Here is a 13,729-nt window from a genome sequence, read left to right as displayed (position 1 = left end):
CCAGGGCGAGAGGGCGAGACGCAAGGCCTGCGTCCCGGCCTCCGGCCCCCGCCGCTCGGGCTGGCGCCACTCTCGGGCGGTGGGGTGAGATAATGCGGGACAAGGTTCTGCAAATCCAAGTCAGCGAGGCGCAGCTCCGACACCAGCGTCTTTGCCGGGTCTCCAGGCGTGTTTGTTCCAACTGTTTAAACTGTTTCAAAGCATCGGAACCCGAGCGACCTTCGGCAAATAACTCTTAATCCCGCGGGCGGAGAGCTTTGACTGTATTTGCCGGGAGGGCAAACGCAGAGCGGAGACTGGGGAGCGGAAGGACCTCTCCTACCGGCACCCCACCGGCCCGTCCGCGGCCGCCCTCGGCCCCTCCTCATTCCCACCCCCGGCCCGCCAGGTTCTTGCGTCAGCCGGGGCGGGGGTGGGGGATTTTCGGAAGCGCGGCCCGCGAGCCGACCGCGGAAAGGAAGGGCCTGGGCTCTTGCCCCGCCCTCGAGGGGCGGGAGGCGGAGCGGGGCAAGAGCCCGGCAGGCAACTCGGGAGAAGCGAGTTCCTAGGATCCCGAAGGAGCCGCCGCTGCCTGTGCCGCCCTGTCCGCACCTTGCCTCGGCAGTTGGGACAGGGCAGCCGTCGGGGAGTCCCAGAACACGGTCCCCAACTCAGCATGATGGACTCGGAGCTGCCGCCGCCGGGACTGCCGTCCCAGCAGGTGCTGCCCTGGCCCTCGGGGCCCTGCGGTGGTGCCGGGACGGGGGCGGGGGCGCTAGGGAGCCAGGCCGGGGAGGACAGCTGCACCCAGCCTGTCCTCCTGTCCGGCCGGAGCCTGGACTGCTGCCGCGCGCGCACTGGAGCCGCTGCGCTTGCGCTGGGCCGGGGGAGGGGAGTGGGGACTCAAGGGGTTGCGAAGGGAGTCGGGGCACTGCACAACGCGCCCACGGCCCCCGAGGGCTACGGGATTGGGGTTTGGGGGCTACACCCACGCGTGTCGGTGCGAAGGGCGTCTTTAGCCGCGCCCCGGCCGCCGCAGCTGAGAAGCTGGAGACCCGGCCGGCGCCCTTTCCCTGTTTGAGTTGCCCGGAGGTGGCAGGGTAGGAGGGGGCGGACGGTGGCGGTCTGAGCCGGCGCGGCCCGGCCCTTCCGGGGCTGCGCTGCTCCCCCGCCTCGGAGCCGGCAAAAATGTGCCTAGTCACGGGGCCGCTCTTGGGGGAACTGAGGTCTCCTCCTCTGCCCCCTGCCCCATGACCCCTCTGGGCCGTCTAAGGGTGCTCCTTTGCGAGGTAATCCGTCCATCCAGCGGATGGCTCGTAGGCAGCTGAGCAAGAACGCCCAGCCCCCAGGGTGGGGGCGGGAGGAGGTCGCGAAGTGCCGCGCCCTCTTGCTGCCCCGACGTAAAGCGACTGAACCTAGCCCGCCCGTCCCCTCGCGCCAAGGTATGGGTTAGGGCTTGAAGACCCAGATCGGCCCCTTGCCACACGCCGGGAAGTGCCCCCCCCCCCCACCTCGGGCCGCGGACTTCGAAGTCAGAGTCGGCTGCGTCCTCGGTTTCTCGATCCCAGCGCAGTGCTTCTTGGTGGCCCACGCGTGGCCTCGGCCACTCTGACAGTGGCTGGTTGGCAGTCACGGCAGCCCTCAGTTGGCCCTTTCCTGCTTTATAGCGTGCAAACCTTGCCGCGCTAGGGCCAAGGGACAAGTTGGAGCTGTTGATCTGTTGCGCAATTGTTTTTTTTCCCCAGGGCGGCTTTGTCTTTGGATTTAGCGTTTCGGAATTGCAATTCCAAAATGTGTAAGGCAGGATATTCTGTTCTTTGCTGTCAAGGGTAAGAGTTTCGAGTATACATTAGAATTTCTATTGTTTTTAGACTGTAACTAAATTTTGTGCTTTCATGTATTATTTCTTCCTTGGGTGCTTTATACAGTTTTTCTGTTTAAGTATTTGCCTCGATTTCTTAACATGTTTCTTTTGCGAGGGCAGAGGGTGGGATGGCTGTGTCTCATAATGCTTTATTAGTTTTGTAAATTGTCACAAAAGTGAAAAAAAGTTTGTGTATATACTGTGCAGGAACTTTTAAAGGAGTAGATATTTTTATTTCCTTTTTCTGGTAAATGGATTCTTTGGAAAGTATTTGGTTCAAGGAAATGTGTAACTTAATTGGAATGGTAAATATTTATGCTCTTAAATGTCAAGTTTTTGACCTATCTTGAAGATCTAAAGTAAGGTTTTAAGCTGTTGACAGTGTACTGATTGCGTTTGTTTTCTTTAAAGCTGTTTGTCTTGAACTTTCCCCCAGTAATGATTAGGATTGTATTTCCCGGTCCCCACTAGTGTGAAGAAGTAAATTGTGCTTTCTGATTCTGTTGTTCAAAATTCTGTTCCGATGCTGCTGTGCAAGAGATACAGCCATTTCTTTAATAATCTATATGATTGAAGGCTATATGGTGCTCATGGACTTGAATTTTCCTAAATTGAGGATTGTAGCCCAGAGTGTTGTATTATTTTTTAAGTGTTTTCTTTTCTGTGTAATTTAACATTCCATATACAAAAGTATATAAGGCGTCTGTACTTTTTCTTTTAAATGTGAATTTTCCAGTTGTGTTTGTTAACTACTTCTCCACCTTTGTAATCAGACATCAGTTTGCATATTTAAAGATTATAAAAAAAGAAAATGGAATAAAATTTAGAATCAATTTCAAGCCTAAAACTGATCCATATTAAATTTTCGTAGTCCAGAAAGATTTGAACAAAGAGTCAAAAGTGGATTCTAACCTTTTGTCAAGGAAACTCCAGGTGTGAGATGGAACTGGGATGCAGTTCTACACCCTCTGTGCAGAGGAGGTACTGATGAGAGGCAGTAAGGAGAGTTTTAGATTCTGTATTTCCAGTAGCTGGAAGGAACCATCCATTACTTTTTTAAAGGGTGTCTTGGAAAGTCTCTTTGTATATGAGGGATGAAGTTGATCTTGGACTAGACTGATAAGACTATTTTTAAAGGAAAAATGGGACAAGCCTCTTATCTTCTGAATGTTGAGCAAAGAGCAACTTGACTTTTTAGATATGTGAAAAATCTCTTGAGAGATTGTGGAAGATTGTAGGAGGATAAATGCATAACTCACATCTGTTTTTCTGCATTAAAAATAACTTGGGCCATTTTGGACTCTTTCTTTCTTGTTAACTTGGGTTTTTATGAACCAACACTGGGGAAAACAAACAAACAAACCCAACTTTCTTTAGGATTACCAGAAAGAACTGAAAGCCAGATACATTATTTTTCTTTATTTCTTTTTATTCAGGAAGAATTATACTTACAGCACTGCATGAGAAAAAGAATCCTCTGTGGTTAATAAGCACTTTTTTTTTTCCCTGAGAATTTCCTCTACTGGCTGAACCCATTTAAAGGGAGTTTTTGCATAAATATGTTTTCTCTTTGATTTTTTTCCTTGATCTGGGGTTAACTCCTCAGTATTAACTCTTGGGTACAGGAAGAATTTGGCACTAAGATGATCATACATGAGTTACTGGGCACTTCCTTGTGTGCCAGGCAGCATAATAATTGCTTAACTGGATAATTTCACAGTAACCCCATGGGAAATACTCTCTTCAGTTTCTAAGTGAGGAAAGAGGTGGAGGGGGGCCAAGAGTCCTGGTTAAAGTGATCCAGCTATTGAGTGGCAGAGGTGGGATTCAAACCTAGGTAGAGTGACTCCACTTCCAAACTGGACCAGGGCTAGGTGAACCGTAAACACACTTACATGTTAAGAAATGGATACATTGGGGAAAATAGGAGGAGGACAGGCAGGACTTTAAAAGGTTAATTTTGGCACCTTTTTCCCCTTCCCAAGAAATTTAAGAACTGTACATGAGGGGGAATACAGCCTGTCCATGGAATCACTGCGTGGGGGCCTTTTAAGGAAGATGTAGAGGCCTAGTGGGTTTACTTTAGACAGGCAAGACTGCTTAACATAACTGTGTTTTGTAAATTTCTGGTATTTCAGCAGCGTCTGAGATTCTGCCTCACATTTTTCTAGGACTCTTTTCCTTTTTCTTAATTAAAACGCTTAGCTACTGGAGTCTTTGTTTACTTTTATGTGTCTCATTAGCTGGTACCTTCTCCTGTTCCATTGGCTCTTTTTATTTTGAAATAGTGGTCACAAGTTTGGTAGTAAAGATGTTTATATATATGTTGAAGAGTGGGACAGATAGGGTTAAACCAGGTTGAAGGAAAGGGGGGAGAATTCGAGTTAAAAACGGCTACTAGAAACCTGTTAGCTCAAATTAAAGACCAATCTCCGGTTTGGGCAATTCTGAATTGAAGCAAGCCTGAAGGCTCAGGTCTTATCTAACTGAAGCTTTCTTGGGGTTTTGAGAACAGTACGTTTTGAAATTAAATGCTTCATTTCTTAGTTCTTATCATTAAACAAGTTGTTTTCAAAATTATTGTCTTATTTGTGTGAGTTAAGGATGTTGCAGGATTTTTAGGATCTAGTGGATGATTTGCCTAAAAGTCTGAGTAAACCCAGAGTATTTAAAATCCTGGCCCAGCCACTTCTGAAAGTTTGCTAGTATCTTGCATACCAGGGTAAGGAGGACACATTTATTTTTAAATGCAGTATTCAGCCTCCTTCCTTCACCTATGGCTGTATGTTTATTGTAGGTTTACTATAAAATGGAGAATAGAGTTTATATTTTGATAATGAGATTTCTAGGAGTTTAGAAAACTACCTGCTTTTAAATGTGCTGCAACAAACACATGAAAGGGCTCTATGTTATAGGCCAAGGCTTCTTTCATTGATAACAGTATGTTTTCTGGAAGTGAAAGCAAAATTATGTTCAAATGTATAATATTTAACATTCCCAAAAAGTATTAGAAAAATACAAATTCCCGTTCTCACACTAACCGTCCCTGCCAAGAGGAAACAAGATTGCTACACAAAATCCTGTCTTGCCTAAAGTTGGAGTTTTCTCTGTGTCAGCCCCTGCCATAGTGAATGCTTTTTGAAGTGTGAAAAAATTTAGTGTGAAAAAATTTTAGAAACACTGAGGGTACTTTGAACCTGTCATTTTTATGGCTTATGTCCTATAGTACCTGTATGTTGCAAAGCCTTATATATGAAAATCTTTCTGTTTGTGTGAGCATGTAAGTGTATTTGGCCCAAACTCTGATATAACTGAAGACAAACCCAGGACATAAGTATTTACAGCACCAAATCCATCTTTCAGAGGCCCTGTTGATAATCCAGAGTCACTATAAGCCATCAACAGCCTGTATTCTGAAGGATTAAAAAAATTCTCTGGCAATGCTAAATAGTCATTTCTTTCTCACAAGCTTGGAAATTGAGACTTTGAGACCTGTGATCAGCAGCATACTGACGAGGTTCAGATTCTCCCTTGCTTTTCTTCCAAGCAGGGAAGAATGATTGGGTAAGAAAAACTATCAGGTCATTTTGGCTTTGAAGCCGCCTTCTGAACTTAAGAGTTTCTATTTTTGGCATTCAGCAATTCTCTTGAATCCTATTTTAAAATCTCTGATCCTTACCTGTGTATCTGTGTGTTTTGCTTTTTCTCCCCCCTCTGCAGTTTGTAAGTTCGTTGAGAGCTGGCCATAGAATTTATATTTAGCTCTTTCTTAAAACAGCTTTATGAGACACAATTACCATACTATACAGTCCACCCACTGAAAGTGGACAGTTCAGTGACTGTGTATTCAAAGTAGTACAGCCATCACCACCATCAAGTTTAGAACAGAAAGAAAGCACACACCTCGTTGGCAGTCACTCTCCTCTTCCCTTCAACAGCCTTAGTCCTGGTAACCACTCATCTGTTCTCCATCTCTATGGATTTGCCTCCTGAATATTTCTGTAAATGGAATCATAGCGTATGTGGTTTTGTGTGAATGACTTCTTTCACTTAACATGTTTACACACTTTGGCCATGTTGTAGCATATATCAGGACTTTGTACTCTTTATTGCTGAAATACTGTTTCATTATAAGGATACACTACATTTTATGTATCTACTCATCAACTGATGGACATTTGGGTTGTCTCCACTTTATGTTTTTGTTTCCTATAGCAACAGCCCTTAAAATTTACTGTATATTAGCGTCACCCTCAGGATTTCAAATACTGATACCCAGGCCACATTTCCTCATTAAATTAAAATCTTTGGGGGTAGGACCCAGACATCAGTAGTTTTTCAAGCCTTGGAAGGAATTCCATAGTGCTGTCATCTTTGAGAACCTGGCTCATTGCTTGGTACCCATGGGAGGTATTTATATAATGATTTAGAAAGTCTGGTTAGTGTACAACTACGAATACTATAAAATTCATTGAGTTTAAAAAAAAAAAAAAGAAAGAAACTCTGGTTAGGATGTTACCTAATTCATGAAAGGAAGTGTTTTTATATTTGATCCCTGATCTTCACAACCTTGGGATTATACCTAAATCTGGGACAGTGTTTAAGGGGCCTGGTGAATATTTGCAATTCAGTAAATATAATTTGAGCTCTTTAATCCCTTACGGACTTCTGCTTGATCATTTTGTTATCAAAAGGTTTCCCTCAACTAGGTCAGTAGAATTTTTCCAGGTTTTGTCAGGAGTGTGGCCTGCAGTACCCTGCAGTGTAGATTTTTTGGGAATCACATGGAAAAGGCGGTGAGGACAGGATGCAGACTTTGAGAGATTGGAGAGCTCTGGGGCTTGGACGGTTTCCTCCGGGAAGCTCTGTGCTCTGCATTCCTAGGCCTCTTTATCTTCCATTAAAAACCAGAAACCTTAAATCTACAAGGTCTCTTAGCAACTCAGCTTTTTGATTCTGTGCATCTGTTTGGTAAAGTCAGTTTTATATTCTGATCACAGTGGCTACCATTTGTGTTTACCTGGATGGTTTCCAGTTTACATATTTGGAAACTGGGACTAACTTTGGAATTGTTGTGGTGTGTGTGTGTGTGTGTGTGTGTTGTACACAAGGCAGTTCCAGGGCCTTTCTGAAGCTGTCTCAGCCCTGCCCTGCAGACAGGGTGAGAACAGACTCAGCAGGGAGTAGGTGCCCCCAGCAGCCCAGGCCTTTCTCCAGTGTTGCCAAGTCCAGGTCCAGTCTTGTCCCCTTACCCGCTCCCGGCCATCTCCCATGGGGAAGCTGCTTGCTTTTCTAAATCTAGTCATCAGTAGTTTGAAATTCTTTTAACCTGTCCCTTCTATTGCTTAAAAAAAAAAAAAAGTCTTATGATTATTGTGTTTTGTACTGAATGATGTACACAGCATGTGTTTAAAGTACCTTAAAACAGAAGAATTTCATTGTTACCATTTAGGCTGTATGCAGTGTGTACCTGTATTTCAGTGAGTCGTTTTTCCTATTAAATGCCCTTTCCCTACTTTTTGGAAATGTAGCCAATGTTCAGCATAGGTTAGTACCACCGCACCCCATCCCCGCCCCTCCAGTGTCAGTGAGAGACGCGACGATATTAACTGGGTGTGTTGGTGTGCTACTGATAAATGGTATAGAAATTTGCGTTACTCCAGACTTGACAGTCTTTTGTCTGCTCTGCTTCGGCACAGAATTATAATATCACACATGGATGCGGAATCCAGCCTATTTCCAGGGAATTCTAGGGGATTGGGACCCAGGGAGAGAGGATTGATCAGGTTCTGTTGCCTTCTGTGAATAGCATGAGAACAGAGGTGAGGCCGTGAGGGACAGGCACTACTCCAGATGCCTGAGGGTTGGCTTAAGAACCTGTACTTTTTGCTGGTTAGTATTAGAGTCCTGGAGCCAGGGAGTCTTGCTGCTGTTTCTAGAGTATTAGAGAATCATGAATATTTTTGACCTAGCCAAAAAAAAAAAAGAAAAAGGAGAATTGTTTTAATCATTACAATCCTGGTAATGAAAACCACCCAAAGGAAGAACTATCATTTTTGACTTGCAGTAGGAAAAATTGCCCATTTTTGAGGAAGTTGTTTTCGTCCTTGGTCCTTCTCAAGGAAACAGAATTTAAACGCACTCTGAGAAACCAACCCTCAAGGACAGGAACAGAGCTGGCTTGCTCTGCGCTGCCCAGCGCCGCTCCTGCCCCAGCTCGTGTGTTCTTCCTCCGCTGGTTCCCAAGCTGAGAGCAGGCTCAGAATGAGAACCAAAGTGTGGGCTCGGCTTCTCTCTTTTCCTCCAGAGACAGAGGTTCATGCTCCGCCTGAAACTTCTTTGTCAGGCTGCCTGTTTGGGAGAATCCTTGGGGCAGTGGATTGAGGGCGGGGAGACTCCCGGTGACCTTTCACTGGGAAAAAGGTGCTGGAAGTAAAGGAGGAAAAAAAAACTTGCAGAAAGGATTCCTCGTAATGAACCCAGGAGGGCTACCGCTTTTTGGACTCTTCTGAAGTACTTCCCTGTCCTCCTCAGCATGCCCTGGTCCTTCAGTCCTTCCTCCGTGGGGAAAAAAGGGCGGGCATTTTTGAGTATTTCCTCGAGCTGTGTGTTTACACTCATTATGCTTAGTTCTCTTAACAGCCCTGTTAAAGTAGGTTTTGTCACTGTCAAGAAAACTCTTTGGAGAGGTTATGAAGCAATCCAGAGTTTGGTTTAGGAACCGGGAAACACATGAGATATTTCAAACAGAAGGGTTTTATATAGGAAATTAATTATATGGGTGATGGGACAGCCAAGAAACCAGACAACCTAGAGAGTAACAGCCTCAGGAAGACACTTGCCAGCCTTAGGGCTTGGAGGGGCGGAGTGGGGAGGTGGCATTCCAGCTCTGGCCTGCCCTCCCAGGGCTGGCACCGAGTTAGGAGCTGGGCCACTAAGAGAGGGGCTCTTCCTCCTGCCCTCCAGGGTTTCTCCAGTGTCCCTGCCCCCTCTCCCAGACTCTTGGTGGAATGGGAGCAGGGACAGAGCAGGAGCAGTATGGGGAAGGGATCTGGAGGCCACCGGCAAATGACCAAAGCAGTCACATAGCTGGTAAGAGCTAGAGCCAGGACTGGAACATTCTTTGCCATCAAAGTCCTTGTACTTATCTTTAAACCATCTTCTTTTCAGGAACCTTAGACCAGACCTGGTGCTTGGCCTGTGGGACACTTGTCACACCTGTGGGGGGTGGGGGGTTGCATGGGAATCCCATACAGTGGAGGTCAACTATATTCTTATGTCCGTGGAACATTTTATGCTGTATATTTCCTTCTTGTTAGTGCAGCCCACATGTATTGACTGCAGAGTAATTCAGTAATAAGGAAATCTTAGGAATTCCTCTCCGGAGTGCAGATGGAGGCTCCTTCAGGGGAGTGCCCAGATTAGATAAGCAGTCCCATTGTTGGGAGGTTCTGTGTACCCACCCCATGATGAGGTCCCCTGAGGTGCCAGGGCCAGATTGATTATCTATGGAAGTTTCTGATGTTGCCAAAGGACTTGGGCCTCTGGGTCTTGAACTTGGGGTGGGGGGTGGGGCGGTGTCAGAAAGGAGGGAAAGCATCTCAGGAAGAGCTGGGGGAACTTCATGTCTCTTCTGTTGATGTTGATGAATAAAGCCTTTTCTCCCCAGAGAGGTGTAGCTGTCCCTGCAGGACTCTAGGAAGCCTGGGGCTCCTGAGTTGGTTCTTGCCTGCTGCTGCAGGTTTTCAAAGTTCACTTGATAACAGCATGGTTGTGCTGTCAAGCGTCAGTGTCAGGGTGTGTGCTGGCAGAGATAATCATGGAGACAGAGGGGACAATTAATTAGTCTTTCATTTCCTTTCTGTTACCAACTCACTTGCAAAGTTTTAAAGAGAACCAGCCTTTGGATGTTACATCAGAATACAGACAACTGGCAATTTCATGGGCAAGCAAAGGGGAAAAACTAACATTTACTGAACCGCTGCTGGTACTGTAGTCGGTCCTGGACATGTTCTCACTTGATCTTGACAATCTTTGGTGATGGCGGATGTTACCGTCTTTTTACAGATGCAGAAACCTATTCAAAGAGGTAAAGTGACTGTCCAAGGCCATGCTGCTCTCCATGGCAGGACGGGGATTTATAAAGTCCCTAATCACGGCTCTCCCTTCCCTGTTTTCCTCCTCCTTCCTTCCCTTTCTTTCCTTCCTTATTTAGTGACTGAAGGTGTTTGTTAGATGCTGACAAATGAGAGACTCCTTTACAAAGATTCATGAAGACTATGTCTCTACCTCAGGGAGCTCACTCAGTGTTCATCAAAGAGGGTGCTGCTGGCAAACGGCCTGGACTTCTCTCTTGAGTGGGGGACTGTCCCACATTACAGGATATTTAACATCATTGTGACGATCAGAAAGGACCCTTCCCCCTGCCCCCACCCTCACACAATTCCAATTGCTTCTAGGTGGTCCTCCCAGTCCCAGCAGAACCACTGTGATACAATGACTTCTAGGGACAATTTGAAGCTGTCCCTCTTTGTTCTGGATATTCCTGTTTGTTCTCAGGAAACCTCAGGCTATGAATTCCTTGTTCTTTGCAGGGAGGCCCACCATCTCCTCCGATGGCAGCCTGTTCACACCTCTTATTCTAAACTAGAAGAGGGTGGTGGGAGAGAGAACACACGAAGTGATGAAAGCTCTAGAAACCAGAGGGACCAGGTACATTTCACTTCCTCAGGTAGCATGTCTCGTCCAGTTCCTTGAACACAGAGCATTTGTATTCGATCCAGTGACTGTCACTGCTGACAGTGACCATTTCTGCAGCCTAGAGCTGCAAGGAACTGGTCCTAAAAATATAAGCTAACCACTTTTAAAATTTTCAAGGTTAAGTTAAAAGTCATTTGCCCTGTCTCCCTAGGTCTTGACTGCCCGTTTTTTATGGGGTACTTTTTGGAAGAAGTCTGGATAGTAAGGGAAAGCTATAGAATACCTGGAGAGGTTGAGATATTGTGGTGATAGACTGATGCTTTAGAAACAAAGTCTAGAATGGGGGAAGTGAGGTTACCCACTTTTTTTTTGTCTTTTTTTTCTGACCATCAACCAGAGGGAAATAGCTAGTATTCTCTAAGAAAGTACATTTAATCAACATTTATATTGACTAATTGACTATTGACTAATCATCATATCATCCAGGTTACCAAATTCCTTAGTGGCTGTTTGAAAATACTACATTTGTTCTCTGAAAAGTTCTCTCAAACACTCAAAAAGTTTTATTATTAACTCTAAGGAGCATGCCTTTATAGTTCTTAAGGTATTATATTTTGTTTTTAGTAGATTACCCAAAGAATAATTTGAAGTGTTGTTATCATGAATGAAGTTAAGTAATTTTTCTATGACTAGTAGTGGGGGCATACATGATATTAAACGTTATACCTTTGTTATTTACGCTAGGGTTTAATTAGAATCCTTCAACCCTAGACACCTTAGATACACAGTGAAAATACGCAGTATCTGTAACTTATTCTGTTTTGTTTTTTTGTCTTTTTTTGCTATTTCTTTGGGCCGCTCCCACGGCATATGGAGGTTCCCAGGCTAGGGGTTGAATCGGAGCTGTAGCTGCCAAGCCTACGCTGGGGCCACAGCAACGCCGGATCCAAGCTGCGTCTGCAACCTACACCACAGCTCACGGCAACACCGGATCGTCAACCCACTGAGCAAGGGCAGGGACCGAACCCGCAACCCCATGGTTCCTAGTCGGATTCGTTAACCACTGCGCCACGACGGGAACTCCTGTAACTTATTCTAATTAAGGATTTAATTAGAATCCTTCAACCCTAGACACCTTAGATACACAGTGAAAATACTCAGTATCTGTAACTTATTCATTCCGCAAACATTTATTAGGCATTAACACGCCCTGAGGAATTTCAGGCCGTAAAGTCGTTTCAGTCCTTCAAGATAACATAGCAAAAATATTGTCCTCCTTGAAGGACATTTGCTTCTCAATTTCCCTTCCTCCTAATCAATCAGTCCCTTTGTTCTTTGTACACCTGGGTTATAGGGCATGCTTCATATCATAATGAGTTATAAATGACACCTCTATCTCTTCTGCTTAACGTAGGACTTCCTCTCAGGCAGGGACTGTATTTCAGTCATTTTTGTTACTGGTGGCTGGCACCACGCCTAGTGTTTATTTAATAGTAGTTGCTCAGCAGATATGAGTGTGAGTTTGTTACTGCCCTCTAGGAACTTGGTGTTTATACAAGTTAGGTTCACTGTGATATATGACAGCACAGAGGAGAAAAATGTCTCTTCCAACTGGGCTGCTCAGAGAGGACATCTCAAGGAGGTAGCAGATTATCTAGACTTTTTTGGAAGTAGGATTCCTTTTGGCTTAAACTTCAGTTGGAAGCCCGAGGAAGCGAGCAGGCATGAGCTGGCCTGGGGCAGCGTGTAGGGTTGCAAGGGTTGGAAAGGTGAACCTGGGGCTGGCTGAAGAGGGCTTTTGGTGCCCACGCATGGGGTTTCACATTCATAAAAGGCATCTGGAAACCAGAGAAAGTTTTGGAAAGGGCAAGACATAGGAGCTGGGTGTGGACAGGAAGTTATTATGGTCTGTGCACCAGAAGGTGGGCAGGTTGGGGCAAAGAGATGGTGAGGGGCTATGGCTGTGGTGTGGCTCAGTTGCCTTGGCATCAGCACAGTAGTGAGAATCTGTTAATTGTCACTCTGATCAGTACCACCTCTGTTAGCCATTTAAGAAGAAAAATTTTAAGCCTCCTTTTAAAGGAGGGAGTAGGAATTTCTCTTGTGGCACAGCAGGTTAAGGATCTGGTGTTGTCACTGCAGTGGCTCAAGTTGCTGCTGTGGCTCGGCTTCAGTCCCTGGCCCGGGAACTTCCACGTGCTGTGGGTGCAGCATGCATGCATGCATGAACAAACAAACAAACGAGGGAGTAGATTTTTCTCCTTCTGATGGTCTTCTCCTGAACCCATCTGTGCTCACGCGTGGGCACCCTGCCATTCCTGTGTTTTAACAGAAACTCATTGCCAGTGTCTTCACTCCATTGATGAAAGGAAGGAGCCAGAAACAGCTCTTTCTCTTTTAGGATGGACTGTTTTCTTCTCTGTGGTGGCACAGGGGGAGTTTCTTTTCCTGCCCTCCTCTAAGATCCATTTCCTCTCACTGCCTTCATCCAGCTGGACCTATTTCATCCTTGCCTTCCAGTCCCAGTGATTAGCACTATTTACCCCCCACCCCCCCAAAAAAAAAACAGACAATATCCTCTCTTTTTTTCTCCCACGGGCTTTGCTTGTGCACCCTGAGCGAATAGAGGTAGGCATCTCGCAACGTTGGTGGTGGCAGGTGCAGTCACTCGGGCTCTTCCCAATGCCAACCAGGTTCTGAGTGCTTTAACATACTTGATTTTTGTCGTGTGCACTTCTTACTCTGCCCTGTGAGGCAATGAGCCTTGTCCCTGACTTACAGGCTGAGAGCTGAGGCCCAGAGAGGTTGATAAATGATACGATGGGAATGCTTCAGTCCTGTCATCATGGGATGTGGCTAATTACCTGGGTCACATGTTCTTAGAATTAAGTAAAAGAGAACTGAGCACAAGATCCAGCATACGCTATACATTCAGCAAACCTGGTGGCTGTGGTGATTGTCAGGGAAGCTTGGGATATGGCATCTGAGCTTTCCTTGGCCCACTTTAAAAATCCCCCTTTGAATCCTGTGCAGTGTGTAATCCATGCCCTTTGCACTCTTTGCTGTAAGCTTCTCATTCTCCTGTAACATGTCCTGGCTTCATGTCAGGGCCAGATTGCTGTGGAGACTGAAGTCTCCTGAGACATAAAACCAATCCACCACCAGGCCCCACATGTGCCCTAGGAC

The 13,729-nt window shown here is 45.8% G+C and overlaps 1 protein-coding gene across 4 annotated transcripts in view; it reads left to right on the top strand.

Moving 5' to 3' along the window:
* The first annotated feature begins 471 nt into the window (after positions 1-471).
* The window catches only part of NFE2L2 (NFE2 like bZIP transcription factor 2), a 35,949-nt gene continuing 22,691 nt past the window's right edge, over positions 472-13,729 (top strand). Inside the window, exon 1 of one of the 4 annotated variants that reach the window (XM_047772947.1) lies at positions 472-700. In XM_047772947.1, coding sequence (XP_047628903.1) covers positions 656-700 — 45 coding nt within the window. In that variant the 5' untranslated portion in view covers positions 472-655. Of the gene's footprint in view, positions 701-949; positions 1,422-1,617; positions 1,809-13,729 lie in introns of those variants that run through there. The other 3 variants (XM_047772943.1, XM_047772945.1, XM_047772944.1) reach the window with 3 other exon arrangements.

Source organism: Phacochoerus africanus, chromosome 3, assembly GCF_016906955.1.
Source record: "Phacochoerus africanus isolate WHEZ1 chromosome 3, ROS_Pafr_v1, whole genome shotgun sequence".
Taxonomy (NCBI): domain Eukaryota; kingdom Metazoa; phylum Chordata; class Mammalia; order Artiodactyla; family Suidae; genus Phacochoerus; species Phacochoerus africanus.
Note: the sequence above shows the minus strand (reverse complement) of the source record. Positions and strands in the feature narration are given on the sequence as shown.